We start from the raw sequence: 18847 nt of genomic DNA, 5'->3' as shown, positions 1-18847 counted from the left end.
GTCCTATCAATGTCTTTTCTGATTGCATCATCACCAAGAATCCCATACATTACATGGTGTCCAGGCAGTATGACTACATTGTTTCATGGACTACAAACTGAAATCCATTACTGCATCCATATCTTTTACTTTATTGCCCCCTTAATCTGAAGGTATTTCATAGACATCCAGAGAGACAGATTGGCCATGCTATTCATTAGAATAGCCAATGCTACACTAGTTACTTCAGCCCAGAAAATTAAAAAAAAAAAAAAAAAATGGTTTCATGGTGCTCTGATCGAACACCAAAATATGAAAACGCAATTGTCGGAGCTGCAAACATCTTATGACTAATGACCACAATAACTGGAACCGTACACTGTTTGGCCAAACTCTATTGAAATTAGCCAATGGGAAGCACTACATATTTATTAGCACCAAATAATCAATCATGAAGCCAATAATCAATCATGAAGCCAAAATCCTATGTCCTAGTTTTTTTTAATGTTATTCCTTTAGCAGACACTTTTCATCCAGTGACTGAAGTTGGAAACCTTCCATGAGAATTAACGGGAACAAATGGGAATAAACTGGATTTTTTTTTTATATGGCAAGTCTAAACAGAGAACCTAAATGTAGTTGAATTTCTGTAGTCAAATTTCTACCCTGGACATAGGTTAATCGCATGCACACAGCAATCAGCATAAGCTACTAGATATATAGGAAAACTACGGTGCTAATGTGCATGGGAAAAACATTTTTCCCAATGAAACATCATTGTGAATGTTCTCATGTGGGAATTACTGGTGGGAAAATGGGTTAAGTTTGCAAACAGTTGCGGGCTTGTCCTCACTTTCGTCCTCATTCAAATGGGAGTATGGAATTTTGCATACACTCTAATGGGCTCGTTAATAACCATATGGTCATATTGCTGGTCTGATTTAGTTTGACGCTTTATAAATAATCATAATCTATGAAGTTTGGGGTGATATGTTGTGCCATTATGTTTTAAAATTATTTGATTTGTTACCATTTTTTGGGATTCTGACTGGACAAAGCGACAGTCAGTCAACGTTCCAACCAATCAGACTTTGTTGTTGAATGGCGTGGTGTGGGCTATCTTAGCAGTTCAGTGGTTGCTGTGTTGCTAGCTTGCTGCTAGCAATTTGATTTGGCTGGCCAACCGAGGATTAAAATAAGTTCATTACACATTTTTGTAACAAGTCAACTTCAGCCAGTGTTCACGGCAGTCTTGGCTAGCAAATGTTAGCTGCTAGTAAAAAACAGACAGGAAACAATAGACAGTGCTAACGGTTAGATTAGCATGCTAGTAAGTAGGTAGAGAATGCGATTCCTGCTAGCATGCTAGCTAGCTTCATATGCTAAGCTAAGCAAAAATAACAACAAACAAATCATATTGCTTATTATAAAACAAAATGTTTATATTTATGTTTGTATATGAAGTGGTTTGTATGAATTACCCAAAATTCTCAGTTAACGCCCGTAAATTCCCATTAACTCCCATAATTTCCTTTAATTCCATGAAGGGTTCCAACTTCCCCACCTAAACTTCCCATGGAAAGTTTCCGGAAATTTTCCGCCTTTTTGCAACCCTAATTACAAGGGGCTACATTGCCCCCAAAACAACTTGGGGCAAAGTGCCTTGCTCAAGGGCACAACAATGGAAGCTGGGAATTGAACCCACAACTTTTCAGGCTACTGCATGCTATCCATATCCTATCCCAGCTCATTAAACACTACAATTTGGTTTTGCTTTTATATAATCACACCATTCCATCTTAACTGAAGCATAGAAGCATAAGGTGAGCTTGTAGCTAGACATGTTGAAAACTGCACCACTAGTATGCTCAAACTGGCATGGCTTGGGGAGGTCATCAGATCTGACTAGTATTCTTATTTTTAGTCATGCTTGATGGGGGCACTAAAGCATGCAAAGAAATGAGCGACTAATCTACGGGTTTGCAGCTTGGCCAATGAAAGATGTGAGACAGAACAATGATGGGAATGAAGCATTCATTTATTGAATGATTCAGCTCGGAGCCAAACAGGTAAGAGGAGTGGCTGTGCAAGTTAACGCTACACTCACAAAAAACCTGACAATGCTAAAAGTAAGACTTTAAAATATTTCCGTTAGTTGGAAACAAGAGAAGCAAAAACAATTAACCAAAAGATTGAATAAACCAAAGCATACCTCTTTGTCTCAAACAAAAACAAATACAAAAACATTCTTTTTTAAATGAAACAAATGAAGTGTGACATTGCAAAGTCTTTACAACAGAACACATTTAGGCCACATATAAATTCTCATTCTCCCTGCTAACATATCAATGAGGTATCAACAAAGAGGCTTGGTTCTCTGCACCAACAAGCCCTATATAAAATGTTTTTGTTGAGTCCAGACATTAAGATGGAGTTGTGCATGGACTAAAGTATAATACAATCTATCTCTGTCTTGGGGCCATACCTATTCTCTGGGTCATCGTCATCATCCTCAGGCATCTGAGAGGGTTCACCTTTGACGCCACCTTCATCCCCTGCGCAAGAAACAATCACAGAAAATAGTCTAAGTGTGGTCCCTAAACCTGTACCGAGGTAGCTGCCTTAATTTATTCCCTATCGCAACTGTTCACGAATTCATGAAAGGAAACCCTCTTGATTTGCCGGGGATGAGATTCACCTGACGACTGCTGGAATGCCTCTATGCCGGGCATCACTGAGTCCGTAAGGGGCCGAATCTTTTGCTTGTCGTCGCTGTCCTCAGCAGAGTCCTCTGCTTTGTCTTCCTCATTTTCACTGGAGGAAGGTGATTGGTTGGCACTGGCCTTGCCTCTCCTGGTATGGCGTGTGCGTTCGAAGGACCTTTTCTTAGTTTTGGCAGACTTCTCAGGGGTCTCTTTGCTTTTCTGTTTCACCTTACTAAGTCCTTTCTTGCCTGTGCCAAGCTTACCCAGGCCTTTCATTTCTTTCTCCAGATCAGAGTCGAAGTTTTCAGAGTCTGAGTCGGCAGTCTTTGTCTTCTTGCCTGCCCTCTTGGTTGTACTCTTCTTGTTTCCCGATTCTTGGTCAGACTCAGAAGAGGTGGACTTCAAGTTAAGCTTGCGCTTGGTTGACCTCCTCTCTGAGGACTGTGCCGCTATGTTACTGCGGCACTCCCTTTTAACCTTCTTTCCAGAAGATGCTACCTCATCTCCCGAGCTGGCTTCCAGGGCTGCCCTCTCACTAAGGATTAAAGGGACCTCATCCGAGTCAGAATCCATTTGGGTGGACGACACTTTGGCTGCTGCCCCTTCCTCCTGGTCACTGGAGGTCTTTGTGGTCTCCACCTTGACCCTCTTGTCTGCGTCCTGCTTGCCGTTGCTTTTACCCTTATTCTTGCTTTCGGAGGGTTTGCGTAGGGGCGTCGTCTTGACTCTGGAGGATCGGCGGCTCTTGGGGCCATCATCCGGAGAGACACGTTCGACCTTGTTCTCGCTGACTGTCTCAGCTTTCAAACTGACTCTGAGAGGCATGGGGGTTAGCTTCACCACAAGCTTTTTTTTGCCTAGGGTAGCGATCCTTTTCTGAGCCCCGGAGGACTTTTCTCCAGCCTCGTCTGGCTCTAAGGTTTGGGATTCTTCAGGTGAAGAAGGTGAGGATACGGCAACTTTGGCCTCTCTGGCCTCATCAGCAGCAGCAAGCTTGGTAGAGTCTGCGAGACTCTCAACCATCTGGAACAGTTCATCAGGGATAGAGGGCGTGGCTGAGAGAATCGCCCGGTCAAGCTCTGTCGTGTCTCCGTCCAAGATATTCCCATCCTCCTCTACGCCACAGTCTCCATCCAGCTTGACTTCGTCATCATCCTCCTCCTTTTCCCTGAGCGTGCTCACCTTCCTAACCTTGCTCTTATTAAAGAGCTGTTCAGAGGGTGAAGGAATGGGGCTGTCTTTCATCTCCACGTCATCATCTGCGGCCATATAATCTGCGGTGTCCTCCTCGCCATCAGACCCATCTATGGCCTCGTCATTCTGGACCTCATCATTCTGAACCTCATCATTCTGGACCTCATCATTCTGGACCTCATCATTCTGGACCTCATCAGCCCCAGCCAGCTCAACGGGCTCCGCTTTAGCTGGTGTTTGGTGCTCAAATAAGGCGTGACCCACTGTGCCCTCTGCCCCGTTCTGGAGCTCTAGTTCTCTGAACTCCACCTCCAAGGCCTCCTCCAGGGTGGCATGAGCCATCTTCAGGTCAGCCAGCACAGACTTAAAAGCTTTGAGATGGCGGTACCGTAACATAGGTTTGGCCCCTTTGTCTTTGGAGGCCTGCTGAATGAACTGTACAAATGTGTTGTTCAAGCCTGTCGTAGTCTCTATGAGCTTTTTCGTCTTTTTAACCAGTTCTTTTGGAATCTGTAGGCATTTGGGGGAGAACGTCAAGGTTCCAGAACTCTCTGAATGGTGCTCCTTCCCATTGAGGGCGGCTTTATCTCGCTTGCGCTCTGACTTGCCCAATTTTGGCTTGTGTTCTCGACGACGCCACAATTGCTCAAGTTTCTGCATGATCTTGCAGCAGGCCGAGGACAACTCAATTATGGGTTGAGGGCTACAGACAAAGCAGTACCACTTGCTGCTCTCGTCCATTATCCCGGACAACTCTTTTCGGCCAAGGTTACGTAAAATGCACTTTTTGCAGAAGGCATTACTGCAATAGTCACAACAGATCAGGTTTCCTCCTTCTGCACACCACCTGAAGAAAAAGGGACAATACATTGATAATCATCTTCAGAGTAACAGATCACAGCACAAATATTATTTGTGTATAGCATCTATATAACACCATATTAATAGCATAAGAGTATATTTTCTTACCTGCACTGTTCATCCATACCATCGGCATCTTTGCTGATGTCATCACTCATGTAGTATTTGTAACATGACTGAAAACAATTCAAATGAAATACATAAAAACACGAAATAAAATAGAAAACTACATTCGGTAATCTTCTGCTTACATTGTATGTGCTTACCTTGCAGATAAGAACTTTTAAAATGGGATGCTCCAGGACTGAATCCCTCTGATAAGGATTGACTTGCTGACCGCAAGCTGTGCAATTCACTCTTTCATGAAGTGAAACTTCTGAAAAGCAAAAAAAAAAAAAAAAAATAGAAAAACATACACAAACATATACCAAGTGGAGAGCATTTGGATTTGAAAAACAAATTGCCGTGGAAACACTGGAAGTGATTGCACAACACCAACTCCTAAACCTGAGACTACTAAAGACTACTAAATAACATGCTACATAATATCTTATATTTATCTGTTCACACAAACATTTAATCTGTGCTGAGTGTATTTAAACACACCATTTCCCACAAGTTTCCTTTGGACCTCTCCTCTGCTCTTCGCGCCTCGGCTTTTGAACTCTGGGCCTGTAAAATCATCTTTAGATTCATCATCTACAGGTTCAGGGTTGACCACTACAGTGCCTGAGGGGAAAGGAAAAAAACACTTAAAAAAATGTTGCTGCATTGGAAGGATTTACCATCAAAGATCTCATACTGGCCTCAATACATAAAATAAGTAGATAGATAAATAAATAATAACTGACACCTTCATATTCCAGTAATAAATTTGATAGTGCTGTTAATTCAAGAGGTTTATTGCATCCAGCTCAATGGCTTGTTTTGTTTTCTTTTTCATATATAGCATTTAAACAGAAAGATAAAGAGCCATACCTTTTGGTAAACTGGTCATTTCTGTGTTGCTGTCAGAGGGGTTTTCCTCCTGATCACTCTGCTCCGAGTCGTCAGACTGATCTAGGCCAGTGTGCTTGGTCACAGTAGTGGGTTTCCTGACAACAACAAAAAACACGAAGAACCCAGAGAAAATAATTATGAACTATAATTAATAATTATGAATAATTATTATGGATTATTTTTTGTTGTCTACGAAAACTACTTCAAAAGAATATAAACAAGGCAATGTAATGCATCCATCATCTAATGACAATGTAAATATCCAGGGGGGGAAACGCTCACCTCTTAGTTCTTGAAGAGGAAGGCTTTGCTGTCTCTGTGGAGCTCCCAGGCTGCATGAACACAAAGTGGATGAATTGCAAAAACCCCAAATAAATTCATCATTTGAAATTCATCAGGTCTCTCTGGCACATCAAGAGTTAACACAGCTCCATTTTACAGGGCAGAAACCAAGTCTTATTCAGAATGTTCCTCTGGCACACTAGGGGTTAATATGACTCCATTTTACAGGACAGAAAACACCCCACTCTAAAATAGGTCTTTGAGACCTTCCTCAAGGTCACAAGCTCACTGGCACAAAGACATTAAGCATGACACACTTTTTTATCCAATGAGAGTGAATACAACGAATTAGGTCAATATCACAACATAAGTTTAAAGGATCTTTGTTGTAGTGTTTTTTTGCACAAAATATGTGGATTCATATACAAAAACATGTGGCAAAAATGCTTATGCTGACAAATACTATATAGAACTCCAATGGCTGCATAAATAAATAAAACAAATTAAAAACCCAGGAATACAAAAAAAACAAACATGATTTCATTCATTATTAAAGAGGATTCCTTGAAATTTAATATTCCTCCAAGAAAGACCAAAATTTCCCAAAACTGTCTTCAGATGGAATCAAACTAAAAATTTTATTTTTTACTGTAGGCTAAATTGTGACGAACCTCAAAGGGTAATCTGCTATTTGTTTTGTTTCCCTCAGATGCTAACGTCCCTAATTGGACCTGAGAATAAACCCGCTACTTTGATTCTAAACAGTTCCGTTTCCTTCTCCTGTTTTATTATTTTATTAATATCAAGCCTATTGTAAAATCAACGCGGAACTAGAACCCATTTTACATTCTATATTTACAAAACCATTATATCATACCTCTTCCATGATTTGGTCAGTTGTGTTTGATTCAGTAGAGGCCATATTACCTGTAAAACACAAAACATGTTCACTGAGTAAGTTCTGAGCAGAAATACTGACAATACAGCACTTTGGGACATTCACAAAGGCACTTTCACTCACTCTGTTAAGGACGAGTAGGCCATGTTTATATCTGGTTTTCAAATGCATCGTATGGGGCGATCAGATCACAAGTAGCCCTCTGAGCTACAAGTCCATCATGCAGCTACAAGGTGTAGACTACAGGGACTGACATTGCTGACCACCTGTGCTCAGATTTCATTACAGCCCAAGTCTGCTAATAGGGCCATCCACGTACATCACAAAAAAGAGGCCCCAAACCACCTCTACAACTGGTTTGAGTGTCAAATCACATTGTATATAGCCTGGGTGGTTCTTTACACTTTTTGCACTGTTTACATGTGATTCGACTGCCAAGGACACATTTTAAAACCGTATGTATTCTGTGTAAACAGGGCTATACTTATTATTATACTTGTACTGTTTACTAAGATTATCTGGATGGACCCAGACAATAGGAAACACAAGCATCCCAAAGGAAATTTACATTTTAAAAGGATTTATATAATAAATCAATCAAAATGCCAGTTAATTTGCAACGTGCAAGTGAAAAACTCACAAACCAGACATGATAGCTTCTACTCTAGGAGGGAAAATGCCTTTGCAAGTCACAGAATTAAATACAAGGGAGGTGGGAGAAAGAAACAACGGTGCTGGGACACATTCACAAAATCAAATTCACCACAACCTATTTCCAATGCCAATACTAGATGAGCACATGTTCATATGGGCTTAACGTCAACTTAACTACAAACTACAGTTTGGTGTGCCTGAAACCAACCAAAGAGCTCAAGGCTCTGGGCTGATTCACGCCAGGGTGCCTCTACGGTATAGCCTTTTGCCCACCAAAAGAAGCGGGCAGACACCAGTAAACAGTGACAATCCCCAGTACATCAAACCCTAAGACACTCACCAGACGTTTGGGCATCATTAATATCCTCTTCTGCAGAATAACTCATGTACTCATGGAGTTTTGTCACCAATGTATTCAGCTTGCTGGAACTACCATGGATACTGTTCAAGGGTTAAATGCATGCGTTATGGCCATGTCAAAAGTGACCATGATGGTCGACGTGTACCAAAGACATTGACAAGTTCTATATTGGTCTCTTAGACATGGACTATGCTCATTCAATGCCTGACCATTTAGGCTATACCGTCGGGTTACGCCCGTTTCTTCAGTAATGCATAACCAAATAAATGAACATTATTTCTAAAATGTTTGCTTTTTATGCTATTTTATGCATTATAACATTTAAAGCAGCAAAAGAAAGCTTTGGCTTCGTTTTAATAGTATGCAGGACAGTATAGTCATCCATTTTTATAGTGCATTTAATAGGTTGGAATAAATTATTAACGTCTGTCTAGTAACCCCAATAAACAATGCATATTCTTCCTTCCTAGCTTTTGTTCATTCTAACCTTCACAATGGTTATTTGGATTCGTGGATCGTATTTCCCGAGACTCATGAAAAACCTCATGGAACATAAGCGAGGCGTGCACAGGAACTTGAAGGGGGAAACGTAACCAGTCAACACAAGCACTTCGCGCGGTTGTGCGTCCTCGTGTTTATGGACATTCTGCGTCATCACTAGGTAATCACGACACTCATCTTCCATTAGCTGCTATTTAAGATAGCTAGCCTATCAAAACACCTGAGGAGAAAGATGATCGGAATGTAACGGAAATTGGCGTTTCGTGTCTCGCAAATAAACAAAAGAGGGTCTGCTGAAAACTATCACTTTCTGTTCTTGACATTACCGAAACACAGCTGATGCTGGTCTTTGTTTATGTTAGCAAGCTAACTGTTAACATCTTTGTTAATGTTACTGGCTAGCCAACCTGATGTTGATGTTGGAAAGCTCCAACCAGAAACAAAAGGCAACTTCCTCCGTCAGAGAATACTTATGAGCTAGGAAGTTGGCAGCTTCATATACAGGAGATGCAAAGCCTTAACAATCACTCTTTGTGCATGCATGCAGACATCCAGACACAGACATGCATCGCAATGCATGCGTCTGCCTCCCCCTCTAGCAAAAATTAGCAACTAGATTGTAAGGTGCAAGCACTTTTCTTTAGACGCAGCAATACCAACGCTTTCATTAAATCAGCAATCTAAGAAAGTACAGTATAAACTGCATGTACATCTGCATTTGATATTGCATGAGTTTCATCAAAGGATAACCACAGTAACCGTGCGATTGCAGCAGAGGGAAATACGCCGGCTGTGTCTGACACCGGTAGCTTCGTTAGCTTAGCTTACTAGCTCTGCCTCCATTAATGTAAAAGAAAAGCGAGGCGCCATGCTAACTAGCTAGTCAGCTAGCTAAGCAAACCATCGTCAACGAGTTGCACACATACCTTTTGTTGTCTGTAGTCATTTCTTGTACGTCTCAAATCAAGGGGTACCAAAGGGATTTCTTCAACTGTAGAAAATCCCGAGTATCAAAAACAAGTCTTAACTCGAGAAAAAAATGAATATTGGATCGTCTCACAGAAGACAAAGCAATGGCGCCATCTTACCGGATGGCTACAGACGCACTAAAATGGCGCATCCTGCTGAAATCCCCCTTGCTATCCCATTGGTCAGATCTCTGACAACTTCTTGCATTCTGAATGGTCAATTAATTCATTGACCTCTCATAGGTGGAGAAAAATCATGAACATCGTTACTTTATAAAATGTATTGGTGCAAAAATCGGTGCTTTGATGGCCTAACCTAGTTGGGTGAATTTATGTTTGTTTTATTCCCGTCCAAGATACTTCCTAGAGTTGTCACGAGATTCGGTCTTGTTATTCCATGTCTACTCATAGTAAAAGAAAAAAGTCTACTGCGTGCGTCCACTGTTCTCACCATCATATCTCAAATGATATTCGCCAGCTCAAAGCCCACAAATGGATGACAGTGACACCATACATGTGGTCAATTACGGTATGTACCAAAATATCATTGGTGCAGGAGGTTACAGTAGTAAAGTCATTCTAAATCTGAATCAGCTTCCATAGAAGTGGATGTAAATCAAAAAGGCCAACAGAGTCAAATCTACATGTTTACTGAACTTCACCTCTAGCCTACATATGATCAGTTTATGACATCTTGTACTGTATACAGTTCTCAGTCTCTAGTTCACTGTGAAGCACTTGGTCAATGTGAGTGATCCTTTTGATTGTTAGGAAAAAAACAAAAACCACTAGAAGCAGAGCATTAAAAAGTACAGCTGTAGCCATTTTGTCCCCGTTGAAAACAGTGGCCTCTTCTGGTGTGATTGTGGGATGATTTTATTTTTTAGTCTATGGATGAAACTCCGTTAAACAGGAGTTCATTATTACTCGACTTATGACATGTGTGCATAGTCTTGTTTTAGCATTGGGGTTGAACCACCTGCAATGCTCTAGAGGGCGGGGGCTGAGGGGGTGGTGCTTCATCTAAACAAAGTCTAGTCATTTAATTACATTGAACTAATCCAACTGTTGAACTTCCATTCCCTCCATTATTCAGAACACATTAAAAATATCTCTACAATCGCCTTCTGTTGTTTTCAGAAAACTGCCCAAAATGATCAAGAAGAAAATCCAAAAATTCAATTGGTTAAAAATGTAATCTTTTATTATAACATAATTCATACAAGCAAATGAAAGCTTTTTTTTTCCTAAACAGAAAAAGAAAGAGCAAAACAAATCAGATTTTAACAGCTACCACTATGCATGGTCAGAAAAACAAAATTACTGGAAATTAAGACGAAAACTCTTCTCTTGCTCTTTGCTTCGACTTTCACACAACTTTGATACTTCCTCCACCCGTCGCTGTAGTAGGACTGTAAGAAGAACAAAGAGGAAGTGTTGAAAAGCTTTGTTAACAACATTTATGGCGGCTTCATGCCACATCGGATATACGGAAATTCCCACCCCCGATAGAGGAAAAATGACTCAAAGTTGGGTCGGAGTTTATGCTCGGAGACTTGTGCAGAACTCTTGTGCCCCGAGGTACCCAACTTGACGTCACTACCATATTCTCCAACCAGGGCAACACCACAAGAGGCGAATCTCACTCTCATTACAAATAGGCAAGGTAATTTATCACTAAATTAACACGAGACATTTTCCTTCTTGCTCAACCATAGTAAGCAGTTGTAACAACTTATTTATGCATTTCCTGTATTTGCTTTCCGAGCTCTTCTCACGAACACACTTTTTTTCAGGTCTGGATTTTTTAAAGTTGGGTCCTCCGAGTTTACGGTCGGCGTGAGGGCAGTATAAGTGTTGGCAAGCTTAGTTAACGACAAGCCTCTATAAATTCAATCAAAACAAGACATCAACAAGGAATTCAACATGAGAGCAGATTGATGTCTCCAGGGAGTGAGAGAACAAATGGTAGTACCAACCTGAGTTCTGCTCCACCCACTGGAGGGAGTCCATGTGTGCATTCAGGATTTTGCAAATCTGCTGGAGCTGAAACAGAAGAATGTCCCAGTTGAGCCAGTGACCTTGACCAGAGCCAATGAATGCCAATTAACAGGCAGTTTTCTTTTTTCTGTATGTTTACAAGTGTTTAACTGCAGTGGCATAGCCTTTAGTAACTTTCTCTAACATGAGACAGTCGATTAAATACTTCAGGCACCTAAACACTTGAGAGTATTATTCAACAGAGGCTTATCTAAAAAAAAAAAAAAACATGTCATGTAGCCACATTAACTAAAAGGATAAAACAACATGGCACTATAAGGTGAATCAGTTTCCTAAAAATAGTACATATTCATCCTATATTAGTCCACTCCGACGCTTGAAGCAAAGGTCATGTACTCACTGGGTCGGTGGATTCCCCAGGTCCGCTGGAGGTGTTGAGATGTTCAATGATTTCCTTCAGGTCCTGGGACATCCTTTTCAGCTGGGCGTCCACATTCTCTGCCAGTTTGTACCTGCGAGATATAACCAGTCTCAGTCAATACAGTAAAGATATACACTCACAAGCTAATCTAGGCAACACAAGAGTACATATTCTGCCCTGTAGATGTGCAACAGCTGCTGAGAATGAGAACCAGAAGTATGATCAATGCCAGAGGAAAACTCCGCACCAATGGAACTTATTGAGTTGGTGGCCACTGCATGTAACACCACAGGACACCTCATGCTATTTGGTTATGTTATACGTCACTACGTCATATGATCATTTGACGATACTCATTAAGCCATGATCATGGATTTTACAAGCCTTCCATCTTGTGGCTGATTGTTTCGGTTTTCAGAAATATTAAGAAATAGGTGTATTTTCCTAATAAGAACAAGCCAAGGTGTTAGAAAGACGGCAAACTTTCACAACAAAAAAGGCCGCCCATTTGGTAAAGGAGTAGCTTTGCTGAACTTGAACTGTTGTTGTAAATAAGAGGGGGGTACACCTACGTTCTCTCCCGTTCCTCATCTGCGTTCTGCATGTAGATGGTTCCGCTCTGTTCCTTCACAGACTCCTCCAGGGGACCCAACAGGTCCTCTAGCTCCTTCTGCTGGGAGAGGATGAAATCTAGCTCCTGGTCCAGCCTGAGAAGAGAGGTTACCACTGGAGTTACTCCCTGGCACAATCCCCATAGACACCCTAATTATGTCAATCAATGTGTTCTGGAATTATACCTGCTCATGCTATAAACCTGACATTACGATGCTTTTGTGAATATCTGAAATTCCCCTCATTTTTGGGAGTTCATAGTTGCTCTAATAGTTAAGTACTCAATGGCCATCTATGGGCATGGGGTTTCGGCTCAATCTATTCCACACATTCTTTCTAGGCTGCAGTTGTCTACTTCACGTGATTCATTTAGCAGAAAGCATTTAGACAGTTAAAGAGTAAAGCACACCTCCTCTGATCCAGTTTCACCTTCTCCATGTCTTTGTGCAGAGACGTGATCTATCATAGAACAAAGAGAGTTCAAGGGTAGAATAAATTAGGATTTTATCAAAGATTGCTCTGAACTTGACTTGTACCAAAAAAAACTATGAAAAAGCTGTAGTATTCCAGGAATCAATTCTTATACAAGTTATGGCGCTTGCTGTCAGACGTAAACGAGGCCAAATACAGCCCATCTGGTTTAAGCAAAAAATACATAAAAAACAACAGACAACACCTAGAATATCTTTGAAACTTCACTTGAATCAATACACTGTATCTATAAACAGAAAAAAAATCTATACAGCACAAACAGAAAATTGAAAGAGACCGACTATCTCAGACCAAGGCAAGAGTCTGATCCCATTTACCCTCAGCCTACACACACCCTCAGATAAACAGAACCCTCCCAAGTACACACACACACACACACACACACACACACACGGCCTGTGTAGCAGAGTGATTATCATTCCACTCACTCTCTCTCCGTTCTCCACCAGCATGCGGTCCCAGGCGTTGACCTGCGTAGCCTGCTGGAGGAAGTGACGCTCCTGGTCTTCCAGCTCGGAGCTCCACTTATTGATCAGGCCCTCCAGCTGGGCATACGTCATCACAGGGGCCGTGCTGCACACACACAGGTGAACAACACTCATTACCAGAATATCTACAGAAGCAACAGCTATGTGAGCACCCATGTTCAAAGCAACACCTCATCTTCAACTGGTGTGCACAGTTTCAAATTGAGAAGTACAACCTGAATTCCGAAAAAGTTGGGACGCTTTGTAAGATGTGAATAAAAAAAGAATGCTATGATTTACAAATCATGTCAACCCTATACTCATATGTTGTCTTTGAACTACTTTTAATTAAATATAGGGTTGACATAATTTGTAAGGTCATAGCATTCTTTTTTTTTTTATTCACATCTTACAAAGAGTCCCAACCTTTTCGGAATTCGGGTTATATTATGCAGTGATTCATGGAAACTGCTCAGTACATAAGGATAAATAAAAAGTGAGGTGACTGATTTGTGGACAGAATAAAAAAAAAACAATGATGAGAAAAAGAAGAGAAGGGAAGGGAGAGGAATTTTTTTACCTCACTGGAGCTGCAACTGTCGTCAGAGCTGCCGTGGTGACCGTCGTTCCAAGCTGCGGAGCTGCGGAAGCTGTTGGCTTTAGACCGAGAGCAAAGCCTGAGGGGGCTGCTGAGGTGAGGGTGGCTGAGAAGGAACGCGCACACACACACACACACACACACACACGGACACAAATAACGCCACCATACTAAAATTGGCCCAATAAGAGGCAGGAGAGTAGACTGGCACAATTCGAATTTTAGGAATATTGTGTAAAAGACCTACTTTTGTACATAAACACAAAACCAGGTCCTTTGAGGCCAATGTTAATCATAATTCCAACTGATTAATCTCCCAGGACCAGTTTTCCTTACATGGATTCAGCCTAGTTATACCTAGAGCCTAGAATTTCAATGAAAATCTCCACTGAAGAAAAAACATTTACAGGCATTCAGGGGTTAACCTACGTTCAGGAAACTGCCCCCCAGTGTTTAACCTAATCAGAAACTACGTTTAGACTGATGTGGACTCCTGCGTGGCCCTTATCAGTAAAGGTTTGTGACTATGGTGGGTGGAGATCTAGTGGGCACCTGTGGCAGCAGCAGTGGTGGCGGCGGCGGCGGCGGCGGCAGCAGCGGCGGCGCCCAGTTTGAGGGTCAGTCCCGTGCCCATGCTGGCTGCGGTGGAGGCCGGAGGGGCTGCAGACGTCGTCACAGCTCCCACTGGTAACATAAAAAAAACAATTGTTTTAAAAAAAAAAAAAATACACACACACGTGCCTTTTTAATACACACTGCCTTCATGGCACTGGGGTAAATACTAGTAATATTGGAATGCTAATGTGGCAGTTACAACACATCAAACTACCTTTAACAAGGAATCTACACAAAATAAACTTTTTTTTATTTACAACTGAAATCAATTTCAGCTTAGATCTTTACAAAACTTTCTCTTAAACTCTCCAATGAACCCATTACTTGATCTCTTCTCATACTCTACAGCATTATCATTGGTAGCTGTGCCAGAACCAGTATTGCTTGAATTAGCAATGCTAATGACAGTAGCGGTGCGGAGACTGATCCGGTAACAAGGCTTTGAGGCTCACATGAAAAGCCTGTAGCGGGAGCGGATGCGATGGGGGTGGCGAAGAGGGAGGCCCCGGAAGCTGGCGCGGCCAGGCTAGTGGCAAGACTGATGGCAGCAGCTGAGGAAGCAACAGGGGCTGGAGTAGCTGGGGGGACAATACAGATCACCACAAGACATGCATCATTTGTCATAAACAAACATGCACTATGTCTTGAATTTCCTTAAGGAATCAATAAAGTATATCTATCTATCTATCTATCTACTATTCATTATGAACAAACAATTGGAATCACACGAGCCTCATGAAACTTAGCAACAACCCTACACGTAATGACAATATTGCTTATATTGCATTATCAATTATGGAGGTTGAGCCAATTACTTTAACTACCCAGCAGTTAATCTGTAGTTAAACAACACAATAAAAACTGTTAAAAGTAAAGAATTTAAACAAAGAAGAAAAAAACAATAATAATTTCTACAAACAGATCAAATCTGTTTCCTTTTCTAATAACCATTTAAAGTATGGCTGTGTCATGGTGTCATATCTATCTGTGAACTTATTCTTAGTAAAGTAAAGTCTTGTAATGGAGTCCACTGAATACCTGCGGGTTTGATCCCGAAGGGGAATCCTCCTCCTTGGGTTGTGGCTGCTGGAGCTGCGGCAGCTGGTGCAGCACCACCAAGAGTAAGACCTGACAGGCAAAGAGACATGCAGAGAGAGAGAGAGAGAGAGAGAGAGAGAGAGAGAGAGAGAGAGAGAGAGAGAGAGAGAGAGAGAGAGAGAGAGAGAGAGAGAGAGAGAGAGAGAGAGAGAGAGAGAGACGTAAGCAGACAGGCAGAGGCAGACAGACAGAGAGGCAGAGAGAGACAGGCAGACAGGCAGAGAGACAGAAGCAGACAGACAAAGAGAGGCAGAGAGAGGCGTAGGCAGACAGGCAGAGAGACAGAGGTAGAGAGACATGCAGACAGGCAGAGAGACAGACAGACAGAGGCAGGTAGACATGTTATAAGGGATGTGGCTTCAGGTGAAGGTGTCCGTCTTTGTGCAATTTAACATACGTTGGCACAAAGAACATTTTAATTTTTAAGAATATTTACAACCATCCTCAATTCAACAATGAGCATAGGTCGTATGAGCAGGCAATTACTTAAGACTTCTATAGATTAATATAAACACAGAATCATCCACAGAAATAGAGCTTGTGAACGCAGGCCTACCTGTGGCTCCCCCCAGCATCAGAGAGGGAGTGCCCTGAGCAGGAGCAGCTGTGGTGGCCTGGATCTTGGGAGCGCCGAAGCTGAACCCCGCAGGGGGTTGCTGGGCCGCAGCCAGTGGCTGTTGTTGGGCCATGGTCTGAGCAGCAGGGGCCATGGTCTGGGTGGCGAGCCCTCCAAAGGAGAAGCCGGACCCAGCGGTGGATGCTGTCAGACCACCCAGGGACACACCAGTGGTGGCAGGCTGGGAGGCTGTTGGCAGGCTAAGGCCAAGTTTTGGAGTAGATGCGCTACGAGGGGGATTGGCACATACGCACACATCAAAGTCAAAACCGAATACACAACATTATTTCAATGTTAAAAACAAGTTAGCATTGTTTTTATAGCTGTGTAGTAGCTGTGGAAATATAGCAGTACTGTTGAGTTTGCAACAGTTTACAAACTGACAATATTAGCTTTTATTCATGCACTACTTTGAACTATTTGACTATGCAAGTACTGGCACACACACCCAAGAAGTCCTGAGCCACCCCCAAATGAAAATCCTCCTCCAGTTGTGCTGGCCTGTGCGGGGGTACCAAAGGAGAACCCTCCTGTGGCTGCAGTGCCGCCATTCCCTGGGGTGGGCTGTGTCAGGAGGCTGGTGAGTTGAGGAGCAGAGGTCTGTGGTTGGTGTTGTGGTTGGTGTTGGTGTTGTGGTTGGTGTTGGGGTTGAAGTTGGTGTTGCGGTTGGGCCTGGGGCTGCGTGGGAGTCCCGAATGTGAATCCTCCGCTGGCTGGGGCACTGGTCTGGAGGCCGAAGCCAGTGGCGAGCGGAGCGGCTGCACCGGTTGTTTTAGGGGTTCCGAAAGTGAATCCGCCTCCGCCACCCCCGAAGTTGAAAGCCATGTTGTTGTCTGATGACAAAATGTACGGAATTAACACGGATTAACAATCACATTAAAGTAGCGCTGTCACGAAAATAGCTTTAGCTTTTGGAAACAACGTGACAAAAGAACGGTCTCTTTGACATAGAACACCATGCTTCATCATGCGAATATAACAACGAAACGTAACATGCTAGAACTCTACATGGTAAAGTAAAATAGACAGAATTGACAACATCCAAATCTAGCGGAAGACATTCGAAATCTATCTCTAACGTTACGGCGACATCTTTCATGAGACCAGTGTCAAACTTGCTGACAGGCCTAGGGCAGCGTACTGTGATTTCACAAATGTTACAAACTTATTCCTGTACTGCATTCAATGACATATTTGTTTAACTATTGGCATTGGCAAGTCTAGCTAGGATGCTAATACCTTTCACAAACTAACAGGATAACATTAGCCTAGATAGCTTCTCAGTTACTACTAGCTAGCTGTAGCTAACCAAACAAGCAATGGCATTATTATTTTGGCCAATGAGTGAAAATATCCCTAATGACATTCATCTACAAAACCTAGAACTAACCAGCGTATCCAGATAGAAAGGCATCCTGGTATGCTAGCCATTTTAATATATCTTACTAGCATACAACGTCAAGCTATGCTAAGCATGCGTTACTCAGCCGTGAGAATAACTAATATTTGATAGCGTACATCGCCCTTCAAATCAATCATTCTTTACACCACCAAGTCGACAAATTGACCAGTGTCTTCCAAACAAGACAACTTTAGTCTTTTTCAAGATATCTACCTTTTCAGATAGAGTAAAAAAGTGTTTCCATTCCTCTCAAATATAGCGCGGCAATGAAGTCATCACATCTGCGACTCCGGACATGGGAAGACCTCAGTACGCTGGTTTAGAAAGTTGCCTGTCCAAAATTTAGCCTTTCTATAGAACGGGCTCTGCCTACAATGGATGTCGATAAATATTTTGGAAGTATATTTATTTATGTGAGTATATGTATCTGTCATATATGGGTCACTGAAAAGGATTTATGCACGTCATCAACAACATTGTTTTTCTATGTTTTATTTTCTTACATTTTGCAATAAGCTGAATATAAATTAAATGTATCATATCATACCATACTTTTTGCACTTTAACCACAAAATGTGCTCCATCTTATGCAGCTCTGCATTCACAAATAGACCTAAGCCTACCTGTAGGCTATTTAGGCCTAGACTACCAAACAAAGCATCTGGCATCTACACTAAACAAAATATGTTTTCATATCAAGCCATTTTTGTTGGCAACAACTTATGGTTTCTTCAACCTTCTCTTTTAGGGTTGTAAACCCTCCGGATGTAGGCTAAATAGGCCTATAGCCAAACTTTCGGCTCTTACCTTTTCATGTCATTGTCACATAATTATTATATTATTTAGCTACTTATGAATATGCTGACAGACTTTCATCCAGAGACTCACATGTTAATTGTGTCCCCAGAGCAACTGAGGTGAAGTAGCATACCTTGTTCAAGCACACAATGGTGGCAGCTGCCAATTGAACCCCTATCTAACTATCCCACCATCCCTCCACTACTTCTCAGAGCAATACATTTACTTTAGTTGTGTGTCAATACTGGAAAATCCAGACCCTGGATTTCCAGGGTATGTCACTACCAGTTTGTTGTTTAAAGTCTAATTCCTGTGCCTACCTTAA

General features: G+C 41.9%; 2 protein-coding genes across 2 annotated transcripts in view; both read right to left on the bottom strand.

Moving 5' to 3' along the window:
* atrx (ATRX chromatin remodeler) overlaps nt 1-9526 on the bottom strand; it is a gene marked incomplete in the record, with an annotated part of 51093 nt that extends 41567 nt beyond the window's left edge. Inside the window, 10 exon segments of the mRNA XM_076291694.1 lie at nt 2465-2534; nt 2678-4725; nt 4848-4915; nt 5006-5115; nt 5346-5468; nt 5718-5833; nt 6021-6070; nt 6898-6947; nt 7913-8013; nt 9361-9526. Coding sequence (XP_076147809.1) covers nt 2465-2534; nt 2678-4725; nt 4848-4915; nt 5006-5115; nt 5346-5468; nt 5718-5833; nt 6021-6070; nt 6898-6947; nt 7913-8013; nt 9361-9380 — 2756 coding nt within the window.
* Nucleotides 9527-10584: 1058 nt separating this feature from the next.
* nup62l (nucleoporin 62 like) lies at nt 10585-18028 on the bottom strand. Its single transcript, XM_076291683.1, has 13 exons — nt 17938-18028; nt 16771-17155; nt 16263-16549; nt 15647-15736; nt 15061-15186; nt 14546-14677; nt 13976-14099; nt 13357-13501; nt 12846-12895; nt 12397-12531; nt 11804-11915; nt 11382-11448; nt 10585-10814 (listed from the first exon to the last, which is right to left on the bottom strand). Exons 2-13 carry the CDS (start codon nt 17145-17147, stop codon nt 10723-10725), a joined length of 1737 nt encoding a protein of 578 aa, XP_076147798.1. The 5' UTR covers nt 17148-17155; nt 17938-18028; the 3' UTR covers nt 10585-10722.
* Between the last annotated feature and the right edge of the window lie 819 nt (nt 18029-18847).

This window comes from Alosa pseudoharengus, unplaced genomic scaffold (assembly GCF_046254945.1).
Source record: "Alosa pseudoharengus isolate Yale_2024_CS ecotype anadromous, Long Island Sound unplaced genomic scaffold, YU_APseudo_1.1 YU_APseudo_1.1_scf_19, whole genome shotgun sequence".
NCBI classification, from domain to species: Eukaryota; Metazoa; Chordata; class Actinopteri; order Clupeiformes; family Clupeidae; genus Alosa; species Alosa pseudoharengus.
Note: the sequence above shows the minus strand (reverse complement) of the source record. Positions and strands in the feature narration are given on the sequence as shown.

Excerpts from the sequence above, each read along its gene's own strand:
- nup62l (XM_076291683.1), bottom strand. The coding sequence starts at position 17,147 with ATGGCTTTCAACTTCGGGGGTGGCGGAGGCGGATTCACTTTCGGAACC. Across the intron at positions 13,502-13,975 it reads ACAGTTGCAGCTCCAGTGAG|CACGGCCCCTGTGATGACGT; the intron begins GTAAAAAAATTC and ends GTGTGTGTGCAG. Across the intron at positions 10,815-11,381 it reads GTGGGTGGAGCAGAACTCAG|TCCTACTACAGCGACGGGTG; the intron begins GTTGGTACTACC and ends TTCTTCTTACAG.